This window comes from Equus quagga, chromosome 5, assembly GCF_021613505.1.
Source record: "Equus quagga isolate Etosha38 chromosome 5, UCLA_HA_Equagga_1.0, whole genome shotgun sequence".
NCBI classification, from domain to species: Eukaryota; Metazoa; Chordata; class Mammalia; order Perissodactyla; family Equidae; genus Equus; species Equus quagga.
In genome coordinates this window covers 46,672,140-46,688,988 of record NC_060271.1, presented here as the reverse complement: position 1 = coordinate 46,688,988, position 16,849 = coordinate 46,672,140, and the positions used below count along the sequence as shown (strand labels likewise).

The following is a 16,849-nucleotide window of genomic DNA, read 5'->3' as shown; positions in this document are numbered from 1 at the left end:
TGAGCCCAGCCGCCCAGAAGCGGTTACTGCCCTGCTCATGGCGGGCCTGATTCCAAGGCCCACTGCAGCGCCCTCCCTCAAGGACGAGTCGCAGGGTCAAAAGCGGGTTCCTTGTCACTTTGCTTCGAGTGGGAGGAGGGTGGCTCTGCTGCTCCCGAGGCCCCAGGGTGGGCAAAGCTGGCTGGAGCCAGTTCAGCCCCCAGTGCCATTCTCCACCCCAGCACCTGACGGAAGACTGGGTGCCGTGTGGCCTTCAGCAAGGCCCCCTTGGCGGGAGGCCATGATGGTCAACTCCTAGAGATGCCTGGCTATGGCGTCTTCTGCAACGGCAGCTCAGAGGGCTGCCAACATGGGGGCCCCCTCCTGGTGCCCAGGACCCTGCCCTCACCTGCCCCGCGTCTGGGTTCAGGATGGTTCTACGGCGAGAGACTGCGGGATGGAGAGACGGGCTGGTTCCCCGAGGACTTTGCCCGGAGCATCACCAGCCGTGTGACCGTGGAGGGCAATGTGCGCAGGATGGAGCGGCTGCGGGTGGAGACAGATGTGTAGCCAGGACGTGCACCTCGGGAGGCCAGGCTGCCATGGCAGCAGCTGCGGTTCCTACTCCAGCAAGCAGCTGTGTCCAGCTCCAAAGAGCGTGGTGGGCTTGTCCCAGGAGACTCAACCATCCCTGGGTCTCCCCAAGGCCCCCTGGGCTACAGCGCTGGCTCCAGACACTTCCAAGGAGGAACATGGTACTTGCCTCTGGGGACTGACCCCAGCAGAAGTCCTGGGAGGAGCCCAGACAGGCCGGCCCCTCCTATAGGCCCTGCCCCGCCCCAGCTCCCAGCCGCCCCGCCCCTGCCCTCCTGTGTACATGCAGGGCAGTCGTGCCTGGCTGACGTGATGGAGGGTGGAGAACCAACCGTGGGATGACGTGGGCTGTCTCCCTCCCGCGCCCCTCCTGCCTCAGCGTGGGACGACGAGGGCCTCGAGTGCCCAGGGCTGCCCCACGTTCCAAGAAGGGCAGGAAATGGCCATGCAGTGCCAGCGCTGAAATTGTGACGTTAAGGTTTCTGGAGACATTAAAGCGTTTGTTTAACACCTGGATTTCCACAGCAAATCTGAGTTCAGGTGAAGGCCACGTGAGTCCCCACAAAATTCCCGAGGTGCTATGGGCCTGGACTGGCCCCATGAGTGTGGTCACCTGTGCTGGGTCCTGGGGACTTGTCCAGGCCCTCATACAAGGTCACCCCATGCTTGACCTTGGCCCACCTGTCATGGGCAAGGCCAGTGGGTCTGGGAACTTGACATAGCAGAGCCTGTGGGGACCCCTCTGGGGTGTCCTCCCAGCCCCCACCTCCCTCATGCCCCCACTGTGGCCCAGCCCATCTGCCCCCCCAGGACCAGGGACATGCAGGTGGGGCGCAGCAGGCTGGTCGGCTGACCTGGGCTGGGGAGGTATCCTGCTTCCCAGGGGAGGGTGACAGTGTGCCTGGGTGGGAGGCGCTGCTGGGCCACGCACGAGGATGGGGCCTGCTCCCCGGAAGTGTCCCCTGCCCCCCCGCCAGCCCTCCCACTTCCCATGCCGGGTGCCCCTCTTGGCTTGGGCGGTGCTGTCCTTGGGATGGGGGCTCCCAGCATTCACCTGAGAATCTGCCTGGACCCCACTGTGGCTGGGCTGCTTCATGAAAGCCAGGGGTGCTGCTCCCCAGAAGTGGGTGATTCGGGAGGCCTGCCCCCTGCTCCTCCAGCCCTGGGGCCAGCAGGGAGGAGTGGAGGAAGGAGTGGAGCTCTGGGCACTGCCCGCTGGACCAGGTGGTGGAGGGAGGTTGGCACCAGGAGGAGGGGGCAGCTCCTCCCCATTGACCTCCAAGGCCTCAGGCAGCCAGAAAGGTCAGGCCTAGGTCAGAGCCAAGTGGGGCTGTCCTGGGCAGGGGTTCCGCAGGATGGGGGATGGGACAGGGCCAGGCTCAGGGAAAAAGGCATGGTCTGGGGACTTGGGCCACCGGAGACCAGGCCCAGCTTCCCCCACTGCCTGGACGGGTGGAAATCGCCCACCTGTGAGTTGAGTTAACTCCCTGCTCTAATCCTGGAGCTGCTGTGGGGCCAGCTGGCGGCCGGGGCGGGGCTGCGTGCGCAGGGGTGTGTGTGTGTGCAGGTGTGTGTGCATGCATGTGCATGTGTGCGTCAGGCACGAGCCAGGGGGCAGCATCTTTGTGTAAGCCTGGCTACCCCAGGACTAGCTCCTTTGTCCTCACCAATGACCCCCGAGACCCTCCCCGGGGAGGGCAGGGTGGCCCAGCGTCCCATCCTCTGCCAGGTTAAGTTCTCTGTTAAAGGAGCAAAGAGGGTTTGGGAAAGCCCTGAGGCCATGTCCTCGCTTTTGTGACCTGGGCAGGGCATGACCTTAATTAAGGCCCTTTCCTTCATAAGCAAGGAGTAAGAACGCTTGGCCTGGAGAAAGGCCGTCCCAGGACTGGAAGTGGGGCTGCCATGGGGGCGGGGCTGTTGGGGGTGGCCGGCTCCACCTGGGGAGGGCCAGACCGGGCCAGCTGAGGAGGAGAACCCTTGCAAGCAGGATCGGGAAGCACAGGTCCGGCTGCGGGAGGCCTGGTCAGAGGCGGTGAGGAGAGGAAGGCTGGGGCGTGCTCCACTCCCTTCTCCCAGCATGGGTGCCTGCTGGAGCCCCCTCAAGGGGCTACTGCTCAGCCTGGGGTCCAGCCCCAAGGGGCACAGGTGTTGTGACCCCTCAGGCATGGCAGGGCTAGCTGGAGGGCTAAAGGGTGCTCTGACCTGCCTGCTTGCCGAGCTGGCCCTCTTAGGAGAGCAGATGTCCTCAGTGTTGGTGCCCAGGTGGCACTCACCCTCCCCCAGATAACAGGGCTCCTGTGGAGGACCCTGCCCCACCTGCTCTACTGGGGAGGGGTCACCAGCACCAGAGGCAGGCCCCAGGTCTCAGGAGGCATGGCCTGTCTAGCCCAGCCCCTCCTCCCAGCCACTGCACTGCTCCTCCTGTTGCAGGTGAGGAAACTGAGGCCCAAAGGCCCTGTGCCCATTGCTGGCCAGTGGGCTGGTAGGGGGACAGCAAGGCTTCCTAGGATACCAGGCAACCCCAGCAAGGCCCATCCAGAGCAGGATCCAGTGGGACCAGATGCCGAGGAGACCCAGCCCCCACTTGGCCTGGGGCACCTGTGGGGAGGTGTCTGCAAGGCCCTGGGGAATGGGGAGCTGGTGCCAGGGCCTTGGGGCGGAGCCACTTCCCCAGAGCCACCCAGGCACCTCAGTGCCCAGCCCCCAGTGGGCACCCCCCACCCTCCCTGGGGAGGTGGGCGTGAGGGGGTGTGGTCCACCGGAGTGCAGGAGGCCAGGCGTGAGCGGTCACACAGCCGGGCAGCCCACCCGTTCCCCTGTCCGGTGGAGCAGCAGGCGAGGAGCCTCGCCTCGCCCGCTGCTCCACACCACCCTCCAGAGTGTGCTGTACATCCTGGAACCCGTGGGCGTCCCTGTAAACTAGTGTCCTCTTATGGGGGCTACCTAATTTACGTAAAGGGTATGTGCTCATGTGACCTTAATTCTCATCTCACTCAACATGGATTTTAGGATCTCTCTCTGCCACTGTATGCACACCTGGCTCACTACTTCCAGCCACTCTGGAACATTCCAGGGCCTCCACACCCCCCCCCTTACCGCCCCCTGGTGGCCGGCAGGGGCACTGCAGCCCAGCCCTCAGGATTCGATTCCATTGCCCCCAACCCCCAGGCTGTCCACAGTGGGACCCCAGCAGTACATTCCCCATGCCTCCCTTAGAGCCCTCGGACTCCACTTCTGTCCCTTGGGAGTAAAGCCGTCTCCCAGTGCTGGGACGTGCGGATCTCAGCTTCTCCGTCCAGCCCCTCGCTGGCCGTGGGGCGTCCATGAATTCTGCTCACTTCCTCACCACCCTTTGCTATTTGTCGCCGTTCCTGACATCAGACCCTCATCCGTGTCAGATATCCCGAACTGCCCACCAGTTGTGACCTGCCTACCCCATCACTGGGCCTCTCATTGAACGTGGGGTTGCATCAGATTTGAAGACAGCCGAGGCAATGTCTTCACTCCCGGGCCCTGTTCAGGTTGTCCACTCTCTTGAAGACTTCGTGCATCCTTTTGCCAGACAGATTCCCAGATGTTTCTGGGTTTTGTTGCCATGCCAAACGGTATCTTACTATGTATTCTGTTTTCTGGTGGGTTATTACTGGTGTTGAAAAACTATTGATTTTTATAGGCTTTATTCCACATCTGATGGGATCTGTATGAGTTTGCCGCCCACCCTGCTGGATCCTTACAGTATGCTCATTTGTCTGCGGGCCCATCAGCCCCCTATCCCGAGAGTCCTCCCCCTGAAAGCAGGGCCGGTGGTCTCTTCCCTGCAGGGCCCCCCACCACTGCTTGTCTCTTGCTCAGCTGACAGTGGCCTGGGGTGTCCCGAGCACTGCTGGGCTGGGGGAGGAGTGACGATACCCACATCTTCCAATCCTTGATCTGAAGGGGGTTTACTCATCCATTCCACAGGACCCCACCCAGGTCCTGCCCGGGTGGTCCAGCATGCGGGAAGCAGGGTCCCCACCTCCTAGATTTTGCATTCTGGTGTGGAAGGACAGCCAAACAGAGATCTGGGCTATAACGTCAGGGCCGTAGAGATCAATAACCCCAGGAGAAGAACGAGCAGGACCCCACATGGTGCATTAGGTGGCAAGGCAGGCCCTGGGGTGGCTTCACGTGGACAGACTTGAATCCATTGGTTTCTCCATTAAACTTGCAGTAGACTCTTGGCACAAAAGCATCGTCAAGAAACTTGTCTCTGTACCTAGTTTTCCAAGAATTTGTATCCTGCATCGATGTCGAATGCTTCCTGCTTCAACCAATCATCTGATTTCTCACCCAAATACTGACACATTTTCCAATGTTAAACTGTCCTTACGTTTCCATCATGGCCAATTCCCCTTGGATCAAGTGGATATTATTTTTAAGATATTTTTATTTGAGTAGCTAATACTTAGGATTTTTGCATACATGTAATGAGTCTGTAATTTTCTTGTACTGCCCCAACATCTGGTTTTAGAACAAAATTGATCTTGGCTTCATGGAATGAGTAGAGTTGCTTTTCCTCTATTTAAAGTTTCTGGAAGAACTTACATTGGACAAGTTCACGGTGTCTTGAAAGTCCAGCATGACCACCTACGCCAGCACCTGCCCCAGGCATCACTGGGGACGATGGCAGAGGAGGAGGGGGGGAGCCTGCATCACTGTTTGCATTTACCTAAGTTATTGGTTTATCCAAGTTTTTTATTTCTACCTACACCAATCCTGGCATTTTATATTTTCCCAAAAACATACCCACTTTTCTAAGTTTTCAAAGTTATTGGTATATAGTTGTTCATAGGCTTCCTTTTTGTCTTACTCTATTGTGTCTGTAGTTAATTATTCCTCCTTTTGTAATTTTTTCTTCATCTTGCTGGAGTTTTTTCTCGTGTTAGTCTTTAAAGAGGGAATTTTGTTAAATGTCCCATTATTCTCCGTTTGCTGAGTGTAAAGTCTATATACATAAATATAAATGTATATATAAATGAATATAATCTGTGAAGACAGGCATATATATATATATATATAGCATGTGTGTTGAAGGTTATTAAAATGCATTATTGCTTATGTTTTGTTGCTTAACCCACTGGTTTTTGTAACAAGCACGTTAAACTCAGCAGTTACGATTCTTTGTTATATCCATCATTGCTTTGTGACTTTCTCAGCCTCTATTGTTAGGTGCATATATGTGTAGACAAATATTGATTAACAGTTGCTTATGATGCTTTTCACCCAGAAATATTAAAACCCCTAGCCCAGCTTTCTTGGTATGCTTTAGATGCTTGTATTTCTAGCCTTCAGGTGTGCCTCTTATAGTTAACATTCTGTTCAATCCTGTTTCACGTGGTCTAGGGATCTGGGTTTTCATCACCATTTGTAAACATTTACACTAGGATTTGTTCATCTATTTTCTTCTCCTCATGCTTTATTCTTCCTCCTTACCTGCCTTCCACTGGAGAGACGAAACATCCTCCAGATGATTTAGAAGTTGAACACCCCGTCAGTATTCTGTGGTGGTCACGTCCACCTTACTGCATCTGCACTTGGGTTTATGGCCTTGTCACTGTCGTAGCTCTTCACTGTGTCCCCGCACCAGCAGGTGACATCGCAGCAGTCTCCCTCCCGCCTCCAGCCCTCACGCAGGTGAGACTGTGCTCAGTTTCCAGTGTCGATTAATGTAAGCATTCGATTCTCTTACTGGATTGTATGAGGAACGTGGTGACCATTTCATGGCGGCCCCCGGGCTGCTTCCTCTTCCTGCTGGAGAACTTCCTTTGAGCGCATTTTCAAATCAGGTTTCTGTGTGGTAACCCACCCGGGCCTTGGAGACCCAAGAATAATGCTGACCTTGCTTTTTAGCGATAATTTAGCAGGACATAAAATTCAAGTTTCAAATTCTTCCTTCAATCCTGAAAACAGCAAATCACTGTCTTCCTGCCCCGAGTGTTTCTGTGTTAAAGTCTGAGGTCTCTCTGATGCCTGTTCTCTTTTTCTGAGCATTTTAGAATTTCTCTTTGCTGCTACACTCTTAAAGTTCTTTAGATTATGGCTTTTTCACTTTTATTTTTTTGGCACTGTGAGTCCTTCCAATCTGCGAGCATCTACCTTCTGATCTGAGAACTTCTTGTTCGTTGTTGCTTCGCGTCACTGGTTTTTTTCTTACTTTTCTGGGACTTCAATTCAACAGATGTTAAGACCTGTCTCACCCATTTCTGGCGGCCTTCCTTTTGTAATTTCACAGCCTCCTTTCTGCCCTGGGACAGCGTCCTGAGCTGGAAAACCCATTACTCAGCTGTGTCTGTGCCACCCACCCACGGGATGCTCCAATTTCTGCGTCCTCCACACTCTGCCTGCACCACAGGTCCTGCTCTAACCACTTCTTCCCGCATCATGTCACCATCTGATCATCTCTTATTCCTTCCAGGATATTTATTATATTTACTCCAAAGTCTGAACATGGTGGCCCATTAATCTGGCTTCCTCTCACTAGTCGTCCATTTAAGGGGACGGGTTTACTAGAACCCTCCTTGTTTTGCCCCCTGAGATCCTTTGTCGTTGGAGGTATCAGCTAGCTGGGCTGGTGTTGGAGGGGAGGGGAGGCGGCTACAGCCCAGACTTGAAGTATCCAGTGTGACAATTTGGGTCCAACACTCCCTACTGGCCACCTGGCCCTATGACGTTCTCCCCCCCTCACCATGTTTCTGCCCTGAAGATAGGGGAGACGTGGGGGTAGACGGCACCTAGGCTGCCCCCACACCACCCCTGCCCGTGGGCTGGCTCTCCTCCCCTCGAGACCATGCTTCCTCCATGCAGGCTGTGCTTCCTGGGTCTCGGGACATCTCGGGGCACCTGGCTGTGAGCTTGTTTTGTAGGTCCATCTGCCTCCACTTGGGGCAGCCCCTGTGTGCCCCTCTAGAGCGCCAGGATAAGCCCCAACTTTATTTTTGTGGCACCCCCATTCCCAGGGAGAGCAGGGGCTGATGGAGCCAGGTGCCTGCCTGGCTTCCCTGGTCAGGGGAGGTTCCTGACCAAGGACACTCATGCTGTCGTGCCCAGGAGGCCGCCACGGCGGAGCCCCAACAAAGCAGCAGACGCACAGGCCGCGAGGAAGCTGCCGCTCTGTTCTTAACTGACTGGGTTTCACAGGGCGCCGGAGCCCGTGCCCGGAGGCCCCGCAGGGCCCCACAGTCCCGGGTCAGGGCTTCCTGGGGCCAAGGAGGAGCCGGGCAGCCTTCCAGCCCTCAGGGCGCAGCAGGGCGTGTCCAGTGCCCATAAATACCTTTACATAAATACGGCCGGGCTACATTCCCAGGTAAACCGGCTGAGCTGCCGCAGTCAGGGGCCTAGCACCAGAAGAACCTGCTTGGGGGGCAGGGGCCCCATGCCTGCACCTGTAGCTGCACCCACAGCTGCCCTCAGTCCCGACCCAGGCCAGCGGGAGGGGTGGGCTTCCTCAGCACACGCGGGGTCCGGCCAGTGCAGCTGTGCTGCCCGAGGCCCAGTCCACTCGCCCAGGCTCTGCAGAGCTGGGCCATGCAAGGCCTCCCTCCTTGTGGCCGGATGACCCTCGGAGAGCAAGAGCTGCACGCTGTCCACGGCCCACAGAGACAAGGATGGGGCTGGAGTCCTGGCCCACAGGCGTCCCTCCCTGGTCATCATCAAAGTCTCTGGTGCCCTGGGCGGTCCTCGGGCGGCAGGCCTCAGCGCAGGCAGCCTCTAAGTTAGTGCTTCTCTGTCCCGTCCCTGAGCCGGGGCGCTGATCCATGAGAGGCTGAGGGCGAGGCTGCTGCACAGGGGAAAAGAGGGTCAGCCCCAGGGCAGGTGGAGAGCTTCGAAGTCACCAGAGCTCTGGGCTCACACTTCATGCTTCCCTCACTGCCCTTCTGGCTCCAGCCCAATGGAGGAGACACAGCCACCCCCTCCTCCCAGCTCCCACGCAGCCGCATCTCAGACGTGCAGATTCTGGAATGCCCACCGCCCTGTGGAGCCCAGATTCTGCCTATGTGCCCGGTCTCCAACCCTCCTCAGGCCCTCAGTCTGCTGCTAACAGACCAATGATGCCAACAACACCACCCTCCTGGAAACGTGGTGAGACCTCCCAGCCCCCTTACCTGGGCCCGGGGTTGGGGACAGGCTCTCGGGGAGCTGGGGGGGCCCACCTGAAGCAAGACAGACAGTAGCTCATACTAATGCCCTGGATCCTTAGCACCCACCACCAGACCATCCACTTAGGCCTGCAAGGACCCCCACTCCCACCCTGGAGAGCCTGCCCCCACTCCTATGCAAATGATGGGGCCTCCCCCTCAAATGAAAGCCCCAGCGCCGCCTGCCCAGGCAGAAGGGGGGCTGGGAGGCAGGGCTTTGGGAAGCATGAAGGCCTTCACTTGAGGCCAAGCTGTGTTCACTCCAGGGCACAGGGCAGCAAGGCCCTGCCTGTCTCCTTCCCACCCGGCCTCAGGCAGGGGAGGCCTCGGTCAGCAGCAGGGGTTGGGGCAGCTCAGGCAGGCATATCGCCAGCTCCACACCCCCCAGCTCAATGTCAAGGCGGCCCAGGGCATGGCCTGCGGTGCAGTACCACACCTGACCACCAGGTGCTGCCCAAGCACCAGCCCTGCAACTTCCGCCTCCACCTCGCGGACCCCACTCCCTGTGGCAGGAGAGAGCCCTCCGCTAATGGCTCTTAACAGCTGGGGGCCAGGGCTGCCTTGGAGAGGCTTGAGAAGATGCGTGCACACACCACATCAAGCCTGTGTGTGGGGTCCTCAAGCCGAGGACCCCAGTTTGGAATCCGCATTCACAGCTCCCCCTTCACCCCATCTGCAAGGCCTGCCTGGCACAACCCTCAAGCCGGCCTCCTGCCTCCCTCTGCAGACATGACCCTCTCAGTGTGCACAGGTCCCTTCCCAACAGCAGGCTGGGTCTGGGGAGCTGACCAGGAGACACCAGAGGGGCCTGTGCACCCCCACATTGTGCCCGTGGACAGCATGTTCCCCCTGAGTCTCCAGGGCTGAGAGACCAAGGTGCTGCCATTGAAGCTTCCCTGACTATGCCTGTGGGTGCGTGTGGGCACATGTGTGCACTGGAGCACATGCATGCACTGGAGCACGCCCGTGCACTGGGGCACACGTATATGCTAGACCACACATGCACTGGCATGCACACGTATGCACTGGAGCATACATGCACTGGCATGCACACACTGAGGCACACATAGGTGTTAGCATGCACAGATGGAGCACACACAGGCACTGCTGCACACACATGCACACGTGTACTGTCATGCACCGGTCCATGTGCAGCCAAGGCAAGGAGCGGGTGGTGGTGGGGGCTGAGTCAGTGCCCACCTGCACTGGATCACCCAGCCCTGCCCATGCGGTCACGGCCCTCTGCAGTTTGAGCCCACCCTCACTGGGGCTGGAGAAGTGGGACTACTTTGTGCTGGCAGCATGGCCAAGCCCTGCCCCATGGTCCAGTGGCTGTAGGGTTCACATCTCGCCCACCAGAAGCCGGGTGGACACCATGGGTACCACGTGGGGATGGTGACATTAGCACAGGTCAGCCTGGCCCAGCCGACTCTGCGTGTGGGGTGGAGGGATGGGGAGAAGAGACAGGGCCTCGGCCAGGGGTGGGCCTGGGGGCACGGTGTCCTCCTTCCTCTCCCCTGGGAGCCTGACTCACCTTGCCGGCATGTGGGCCCTGTGTAGCCGTCCACACAGTGGCACTGCCCAGTGATGGGGTCACAATCAGCCCCACCCCCGCAGTCACAGCGCAGGGCACAGCCCGGCCCGAAGAGGCCCCCTCTGCAGTCTGCAGGCAGGAGAGGGCAAGAGATGTGCCTGAGTTCTATTTCTGTCTGGCCCAGCCAGGGAACCCCCGGCCTTCGGGCAACCCTCCGGGTGGGGGCATGTGGGAGCAAAAACATCGGGCCTCAGTTTCCCGGCCCCACGTGAGCCCTCACATGGGAAAGCGCCAGGCACTGGGCACCTGCCAAGGCCCCAGGCTGGCAAACGGGGACCTTGCAGTCAGGGGTGCTCCTCCCCAGGGCAAGATAGGCAAGACATGTGTCCTGCAGCCCACGAAGAATGGCCCCTCCTATCTCCAGGCAGGCTGGCCGATCAGGGAGGTCTCCTTCCCACCTAACTGGGGCCTCTGCCTGTGAGTACAGCCCCCACCCCAGGAAGAGGTCACTGCAGAGACTCTGTGGGCAGCCAGAGGGCAGGGTGTGGCCCTGACTGACCGCAAGCAGGAGCTCCATGCTGGGCCCCTCGGAGCAGCTGCCCTGCAGAGGCAGGACAGGTGCAGGAGGGCACCGTGCCCGACCGGGGCTCAACCAATGCAAGGCAGACTGGCCATTGATGGAGACCCATGCCCATGCCCCCCTCAGTGGGACCCAAGACTCACCAAGGTCACAGGTGGCCCCCATGCGCCCTGGGGGACAAAGGCAGTGGCCGGTGATGGGGTCACAGGGCACCCCACTCTCACAGTCACACTGCTGGCGGCAGCCCTCTCCAAATGAGCCTGGCTCGCACCCTGGTGAGGACAGTGGGCTCAGCGTCTCCTCTTGCCCCTCACTTGGACTGGACAGGGCCAGGGCTCAGGTTGGGGCACGGAACACTCACCCCTCTCACAGAACTGGCCGTGGAAGCCGGCGGGGCAGAGGCACTGGCCGCTGATGGGGTGGCAGGGAGCTCCCTGCTGACACTCGCACGCCCCCTGGCAGCCAGCCCCGTGGAAACCAGGAGGACAAACTGAGGAAGACCTGGGTCAGAGCTCCTGCCTCGGTTTGCCCAGCAAAGGCAAGCAAAGGCCGGGGTTCAGGGGCCCGAGCTCTCCCGTCACGGCAGGGAGCTTGTCTGCTCCCGTGTGACCCTGAGCAGGGGACCTGTGGCCTCAGAGCCCTGCTGTGAGCCAAAGTCAAGCCTTATCTCATGGGGCCCCCGTGGGGAGTGACATGGAAAGTGGCCGTCACTGTGCGAAGCCCAGGTGGGCCCGGATCCTCCCAGCAGGAAAAGCGGACGCGGGAGCAGGGGTCCCAAGCCCACCACTCACGGTGCTCACAGGCCTGGCCGTAGAAGCCGGGGCGGCAGCGGCAGGTGCCCGTGGCGGGCTCACAGGTGCCGTTGTTGTGGCAGGAGCACTCCAGGTGGCAGGCGGCCCCGTAGCGCCCAGGGGGGCAGGCTGGGGAGAGAGCCCGGGGTCAGCCTCCTGCGGGAGAACCGGGCACGAAGGTGGCCCCTCGGGCACTAGCCTGACTCAGGGGCCCTAGGAGCCTCGCTCAGCCCCATGGCAGCCAAGGGACACCCAAGCCACCATTCCCCACCACCACCACTGAGGCAGGGTCCCTTTCCTGTGCAGATGCCGACCCTCCAGGCTGGCCCAGACACTCACCCAGCTCGCAGAGTGTCCCCATCCAGCCCAGGCCGCAGGAGCAGCTGCCGTTGGCAGGGTGGCACAAACCCCCATTTCTGCAGGAGCACACGTGCTCACAGCCCAAGCCAAACCGGTTCTGGGGACAGCCTGGGGGCAGAAGGTGGGTGCCGCTCAGAGGGCTGGACACGCTCCAGGGACACATCCCATCAGGTCTGACATTCATTCAACAAACGATTCCTGGGGCATCTTGGGGCCAGTCTCTGTCCCCCAGACACACATGTGCCAGGGAACGACACCAACTGCATCCTGCCCAAACATCCATCCCATGTCAGCAAATGCCAGGTGAAGACATGGTCTGGCTGCAGCTGGGACCCCCAGGGTTTCTGATCCTTCGCTGTCAAGGGCTGAGAACTGAGGGGAATGTCACCAGCCCTTTGATGAGATGACAGAGGTGACCAGAGGGTGGCGGAGGGCTCAGACCTACCAGGGGGTGGGGGCCAGGCTAAGAGGTTTGGGGCATGGCTGTGGGGACAGGGCTCGCTATCAGGAGCACGAGCCCCACAACTGTCCCCTGGGGCCACCCCACACCCCCACCATGCGCTGTGCTCCAAGCCTCTCTCTACCTGGGGGGCGCACCCTGGGTCCAGTGGAAAGAGCCAGAAGGACCGAGGGGACACGAGTCAGGAGGCTGGCTCGGTTCTGAGACAAAGCACCTGCCTGATTCCTCCTGCCATAAGGGCTCTGGGTCGGGGCTCAAAGTGGGAACCTGCTAGCCCCAACCAGCCATGTGGGGGAACCAGTGGAGGCCATTGCTGTGAACGCGCTACCCAGGGCCCAGTTCTCCCTGTGACCCGCCTTGTGTCCCCATCATGCCCTGCCTGAGGTTGATGGAGTGACATCTACGAGGTGCGAGGACAGCCAGCGGGGTGGGAACTCACTGTGCTCGCAGTGGATGCCGGTCCTCCCTGCAGGGCAAGTGCAGGTGCCAGTCACGGGGTTGCAGGCCGCCCCCTGCCCACACTTGCACACGTGGGCACAGCTGGGGCCAAAGCGGCCCTGGGGACAAGCTGCAGGGAAGAAGACGGAGGGTGGCAGCCCCTGTCTGGGTCCCCTTCTCTCTCTGCGTGTCAACCCGAAGACTACAGGATGAGGCAGAGGGGGGACCCCTGTGTCTGGCCCAGACAGGGTGGAAGCTGCCTGCTCCCAAGTCCCCTGCCCACCCTGCCGTCTCCCTTCCACCTGCAGGCTCTGCTGGGGGCCGGGCCTGCTCCACAACTGCAACAGTGACTCACTGCGGCCTCCACCCCACCGCGTCAGCCCAGCCAGGATCCCAGACAGGCAGGAAGTCCCCACATGACTTAGGGAAAGGCCCTCTTCTGGGCAAGATGCCTGGCTGGCCTGCAGGGTGGTGCGCAAGCCCCTGGTGGGCACAACCAGTGAGGGGGGCATAGCACACAGCCGGGCAGAGTTGGCCAGCAGGGACACTGAGGTCACATCAACACCCCCCAGCTTGTGTGGGCTGAAGCTCAGGCCCCAGGTTGGGGTCAGGCCCAATGGGAGGGCTAGGGAGGTGGGTGGTCAGGGGGCTGTCATCTCCAGGCTGGCTGGTGGGCCCTGCCCACTGAGGTGCCGGGAGGAGCCACCCCTGCCATCACCCCGGCCACTCACCAAGGCTGCAGTCAGGCCCGAGGAACCCAGCAGGGCAGCGGCAGGCACCCGTGGCCGCATCACAGGAGCCACCATTGACACACCCACATAGCTGCTCACAGCCCGGCCCAAACCGCCCAGGAGGGCACCCTGCAAGGGGAGGGGCCAGCTGCCAGGAGCTGGGGGGCTGGGCTTGCCCCCCATGCACAGCCCGACATCCCCCTCCCATGACCTCAGGTGAGGGTCTTCCCAGGATGGCCCGGCAGGTGGCATGGGCAGCACTCACGCAGCCCGCAGCCAGTGCCGTGGAAGCCAGCAGCGCACACGCAGGCCCCCGAGGCCGGGTGGCAGGCTTGGTTCTTGCCGGGACACTGGCACTTCTGCCCACAGCTCTCCCCAAAGGTGCCAAGCGGGCAGGCTGGGGTGCAGGTAGGGGATCAGTGCTGGCCCGGCCCAGGAATGGCATCCTCCTGGAGTCGCCCCCGAGGCCCCCTCTTAGGGGAGGAGGTTTTAAGGCACAGCTCAGGGGTTCAGGCTGAGCCACCCCTTGCCCCAGGGTCCACCCAGTTCGGTCACCTACCCTGCTCACAGCCAGGCCCCGTGAAGCCTGGGGGACAGCGACACTCCCCAGAGATGTGGTGGCAGGCGGCTCCAGGCGGGCACTGGCAGCGCTGGGCACAGGCCTCTCCAAACCAGCCCCGTGGGCAGGCTGCAGGAAGGTGTGGGCTTGGGTGGCAGGAGCACTGGGGCCAGCACAGGCCCAGAGGGGTCACTGTGTAAAGGACCCACCCCCTCCCAGGAAGGTGGTTCCCTGGGTGCCAGTGGAGCTGGGGAGCTCACCATTCTCACACTGTGAGCCCCTCCATCCCGGCGGGCAGAGGCAGGACCCCGTGACGTGGTGGCAGGTAGCTCCCTGCCGGCAGGCACAGCGCTCCTTACAGCCAGTCCCAAACGTGCCCTCGGCACAGGCTGTGGGATGAGACAGGCTGAGCCCGCTCTAGACGGCTGGGCCAGACCAAACGCACGCCAGACCCTCAGGCCAGCTTCCTGGGCTCAGACCCCCCCGCAGAGGACCCCTGGCAGCTCAGAGAGCAGCCCCACCCCCTGTCTATCAACTGACCATGGCGGTGAGGCCCCTGCATCCTGGACTGAGGCTCAAGCCAAACCCTGATGGGCCCAGTAGGGCTGCCTGGCCTCCCCACACTGGCCTCTAGCCTGCCCACTCACAGCTCTGGCACTTGTCCCCCATCCAGCCGGCTGGGCAGACGCAGTGGCCCAGGCGCCGGTCACAGAGGCCACCGTTGACGCATCTGCAGCTGTGCTGGCAGTCGGCTCCGAAGTGCCCTGGGAGGCACTCTGCAGGGGCGGGCATGGGTGAGGGCCCCACCTCCTGGGGCAGGGCTGGCCCTCTGGGACCTAGGAGACCCCTGCCCGACATGTGCTTCCTGCACCCAGAGCCCCTAATCCCGAGTCCCTGGGAAGGAGAGGTGCCTGGGGTCTTCTCACGCTCCAGGCCTGTGGCTACACCACAGGACAGTGTCCCCCACACACACACCGGGAAGTGGTCTTCGGCCACAGAGGGAGGAGGCTACACTGGGGCACATTGGGGTGCTGGCCCTGGCTCCCACAGACCCCAAGGTCCCTCCTCCCTCCTCCGCCTTCCCAGGGCTCACCCTTCTCACAGGCCAGGCCAGCCCAGCCCTCTGGGCAGGTGCAGTGGCCCGAGACAGGGTCACAGGTGCCCCCGTTCTGGCAGAGGCAGGAATGCTGGCAGTCCTCACCATACAGGCCTGCTGGGCAGGCTGCGGGACAGAGAGGGGAGCAACTTGCAGCAACCCGCCAACTAGACCCACGGGGACCGAAACCCTCCCTCCCCCCAGGAGAGCCAGCCATGGGGACTTGCGGGCTTTCCAGCCCACCCCAAAGCCAAGGTGGGACTTTGGGGGTGAGGACCTCACCCAGGGCTGCCTCTAAGATGACCTGGACCCAAACCACCTGGACCCACCAACCCAGCCTTGGGGGCTCAGTGCCGAAGTGTATGGCCCTGGGTCCAAAGTGCCCTGGGTGCTGGGTCCAGTGCCCCCTGTGCATAGCCCCACTGAGCTTATGTCCACTCAGCATCCCATGCCCATGTGACCCCGCACGGCCCAGCAAGCGGCAAGCAGTCCCTGGCCCCAGACTCCTGGGTGGGGCTTACCCTGCAGGCAGGTGGGGCCCGACCAGCCAGGGCCACAGCGGCACTGCCCGTGGACAGGGTCGCAGGAGGCCCCGTTAAAGCAGGAGCAGACTTGGCTGCAGTTGTGCCCATAGCTGTGGGCTGGGCAGGCTGCAGGGGAGAGGGGCGCTCAGGGGCCTAGGGGGTGCACCTGGGGAGGGGCTGCAGCAGAGCTGGGCAGCTGGACAGACGCCCCCGGACTGCTGCGGTCCATCTGCCCTCCCTCTGGCCTGGACACACTCAAGGTGACTACAGACAGGGACCAACACACTGGCCTTTGTGGGCAAAGCAGCATCCCTGGGGTAGCCACCTGGCAGCTCTGGACACCCAGGAGAGGACCCGAGGAGTGAGTCTGGCACAGTGGGCCGGGGCCCCTCCCACAGCACCCAGAGCTGACAGGGGCCTCACGCACTCTGGGCACAGCGGGGGCCCCGGCGGCCGGCGGGGCAGAGGCAGGAGCCGCTCACGGCGTCACAGGGGGCTCCAGCGGTGCAATTGCAGGCACTGCGGCAGTCCACGCCGAAGAAGCCAGCGGGGCAGGCTGCAGGCAAGGGATGTGATGGGGACATGACCAGGGGTGACGGGACCCCATCTGCACTCTGGGCCACCCCAGCCTGGCCCCGGCCCACATTCTGGCTCACCACGCTCGCAGAAGGTTCCCCTCCAGCCGGCCGGGCAGGTGCAGGCCCCACTGACATGGTCACAGGCTGCCCCGTGCTCACACTGGCACCGCTGGCCACAGCCTGGCCCGAAGTAGCCCTGGGGACACTCTGAGACATGCAGCCCCGGCCCACCATCAGTCGAGGGACAGTGAGCATGACCCAGTCCTGCCCAGGCCCCCGCCATCCCAGCCGAGGCCTGGGACCGTGGGGCAGAGGCTCGTTCACAGACCACTCCCTACCCAAGGGGGGCTGGGCTTGCTCACATGCCCTGCTCCCCTCCCTGCCCAACTAGGAACCAAGCCCCAGGGCAGGTGGGGACCCAGGTGGGACTTTTGGGGCTGCCTCTAGGATG

The 16,849-nt window shown here is 61.4% G+C and overlaps 2 protein-coding genes across 15 annotated transcripts in view; one reads left to right on the top strand and one right to left on the bottom strand.

Moving 5' to 3' along the window:
* The window catches only part of ARHGEF16 (Rho guanine nucleotide exchange factor 16), a 28,153-nt gene extending 22,819 nt beyond the window's left edge, over nt 1–5,334 (top strand). For both annotated transcript variants that reach the window (XM_046661930.1, XM_046661931.1), the window contains exon 15: nt 410–5,334. In XM_046661930.1, coding sequence (XP_046517886.1) covers nt 410–549 — 140 coding nt within the window. In that variant the 3' untranslated portion in view covers nt 550–5,334. The remainder of the gene's footprint in view (nt 1–409) is intronic.
* A 2,370-nt stretch (nt 5,335–7,704) lies between these two features.
* Nucleotides 7,705–16,849, bottom strand: part of MEGF6 (multiple EGF like domains 6) — a 101,671-nt gene continuing 92,526 nt past the window's right edge. For 4 of the 13 annotated variants that reach the window (XM_046661917.1, XM_046661908.1, XM_046661912.1 and 1 more), the window contains 16 exons: nt 16,477–16,605; nt 16,248–16,376; nt 15,818–15,946; nt 15,294–15,422; nt 14,848–14,976; nt 14,461–14,589; nt 14,201–14,329; nt 13,642–13,770; nt 12,912–13,040; nt 11,992–12,120; nt 11,653–11,781; nt 11,223–11,351; nt 11,005–11,133; nt 10,282–10,410; nt 8,715–8,762; nt 7,705–8,389 (listed from right to left, as the gene is read on the bottom strand). In XM_046661917.1, coding sequence (XP_046517873.1) covers nt 8,325–8,389; nt 8,715–8,762; nt 10,282–10,410; nt 11,005–11,133; nt 11,223–11,351; nt 11,653–11,781; nt 11,992–12,120; nt 12,912–13,040; nt 13,642–13,770; nt 14,201–14,329; nt 14,461–14,589; nt 14,848–14,976; nt 15,294–15,422; nt 15,818–15,946; nt 16,248–16,376; nt 16,477–16,605 — 1,919 coding nt within the window. In that variant the 3' untranslated portion in view covers nt 7,705–8,324. Of the gene's footprint in view, nt 8,390–8,714; nt 8,763–10,281; nt 10,411–11,004; nt 11,134–11,222; nt 11,352–11,652; nt 11,782–11,991; nt 12,121–12,911; nt 13,041–13,641; nt 13,771–13,800; nt 14,039–14,200; nt 14,330–14,460; nt 14,590–14,847; nt 14,977–15,293; nt 15,423–15,817; nt 15,947–16,247; nt 16,377–16,476; nt 16,606–16,849 lie in introns of those variants that run through there. The other 9 variants (XM_046661909.1, XM_046661910.1, XM_046661920.1 and 6 more) reach the window with 9 other exon arrangements.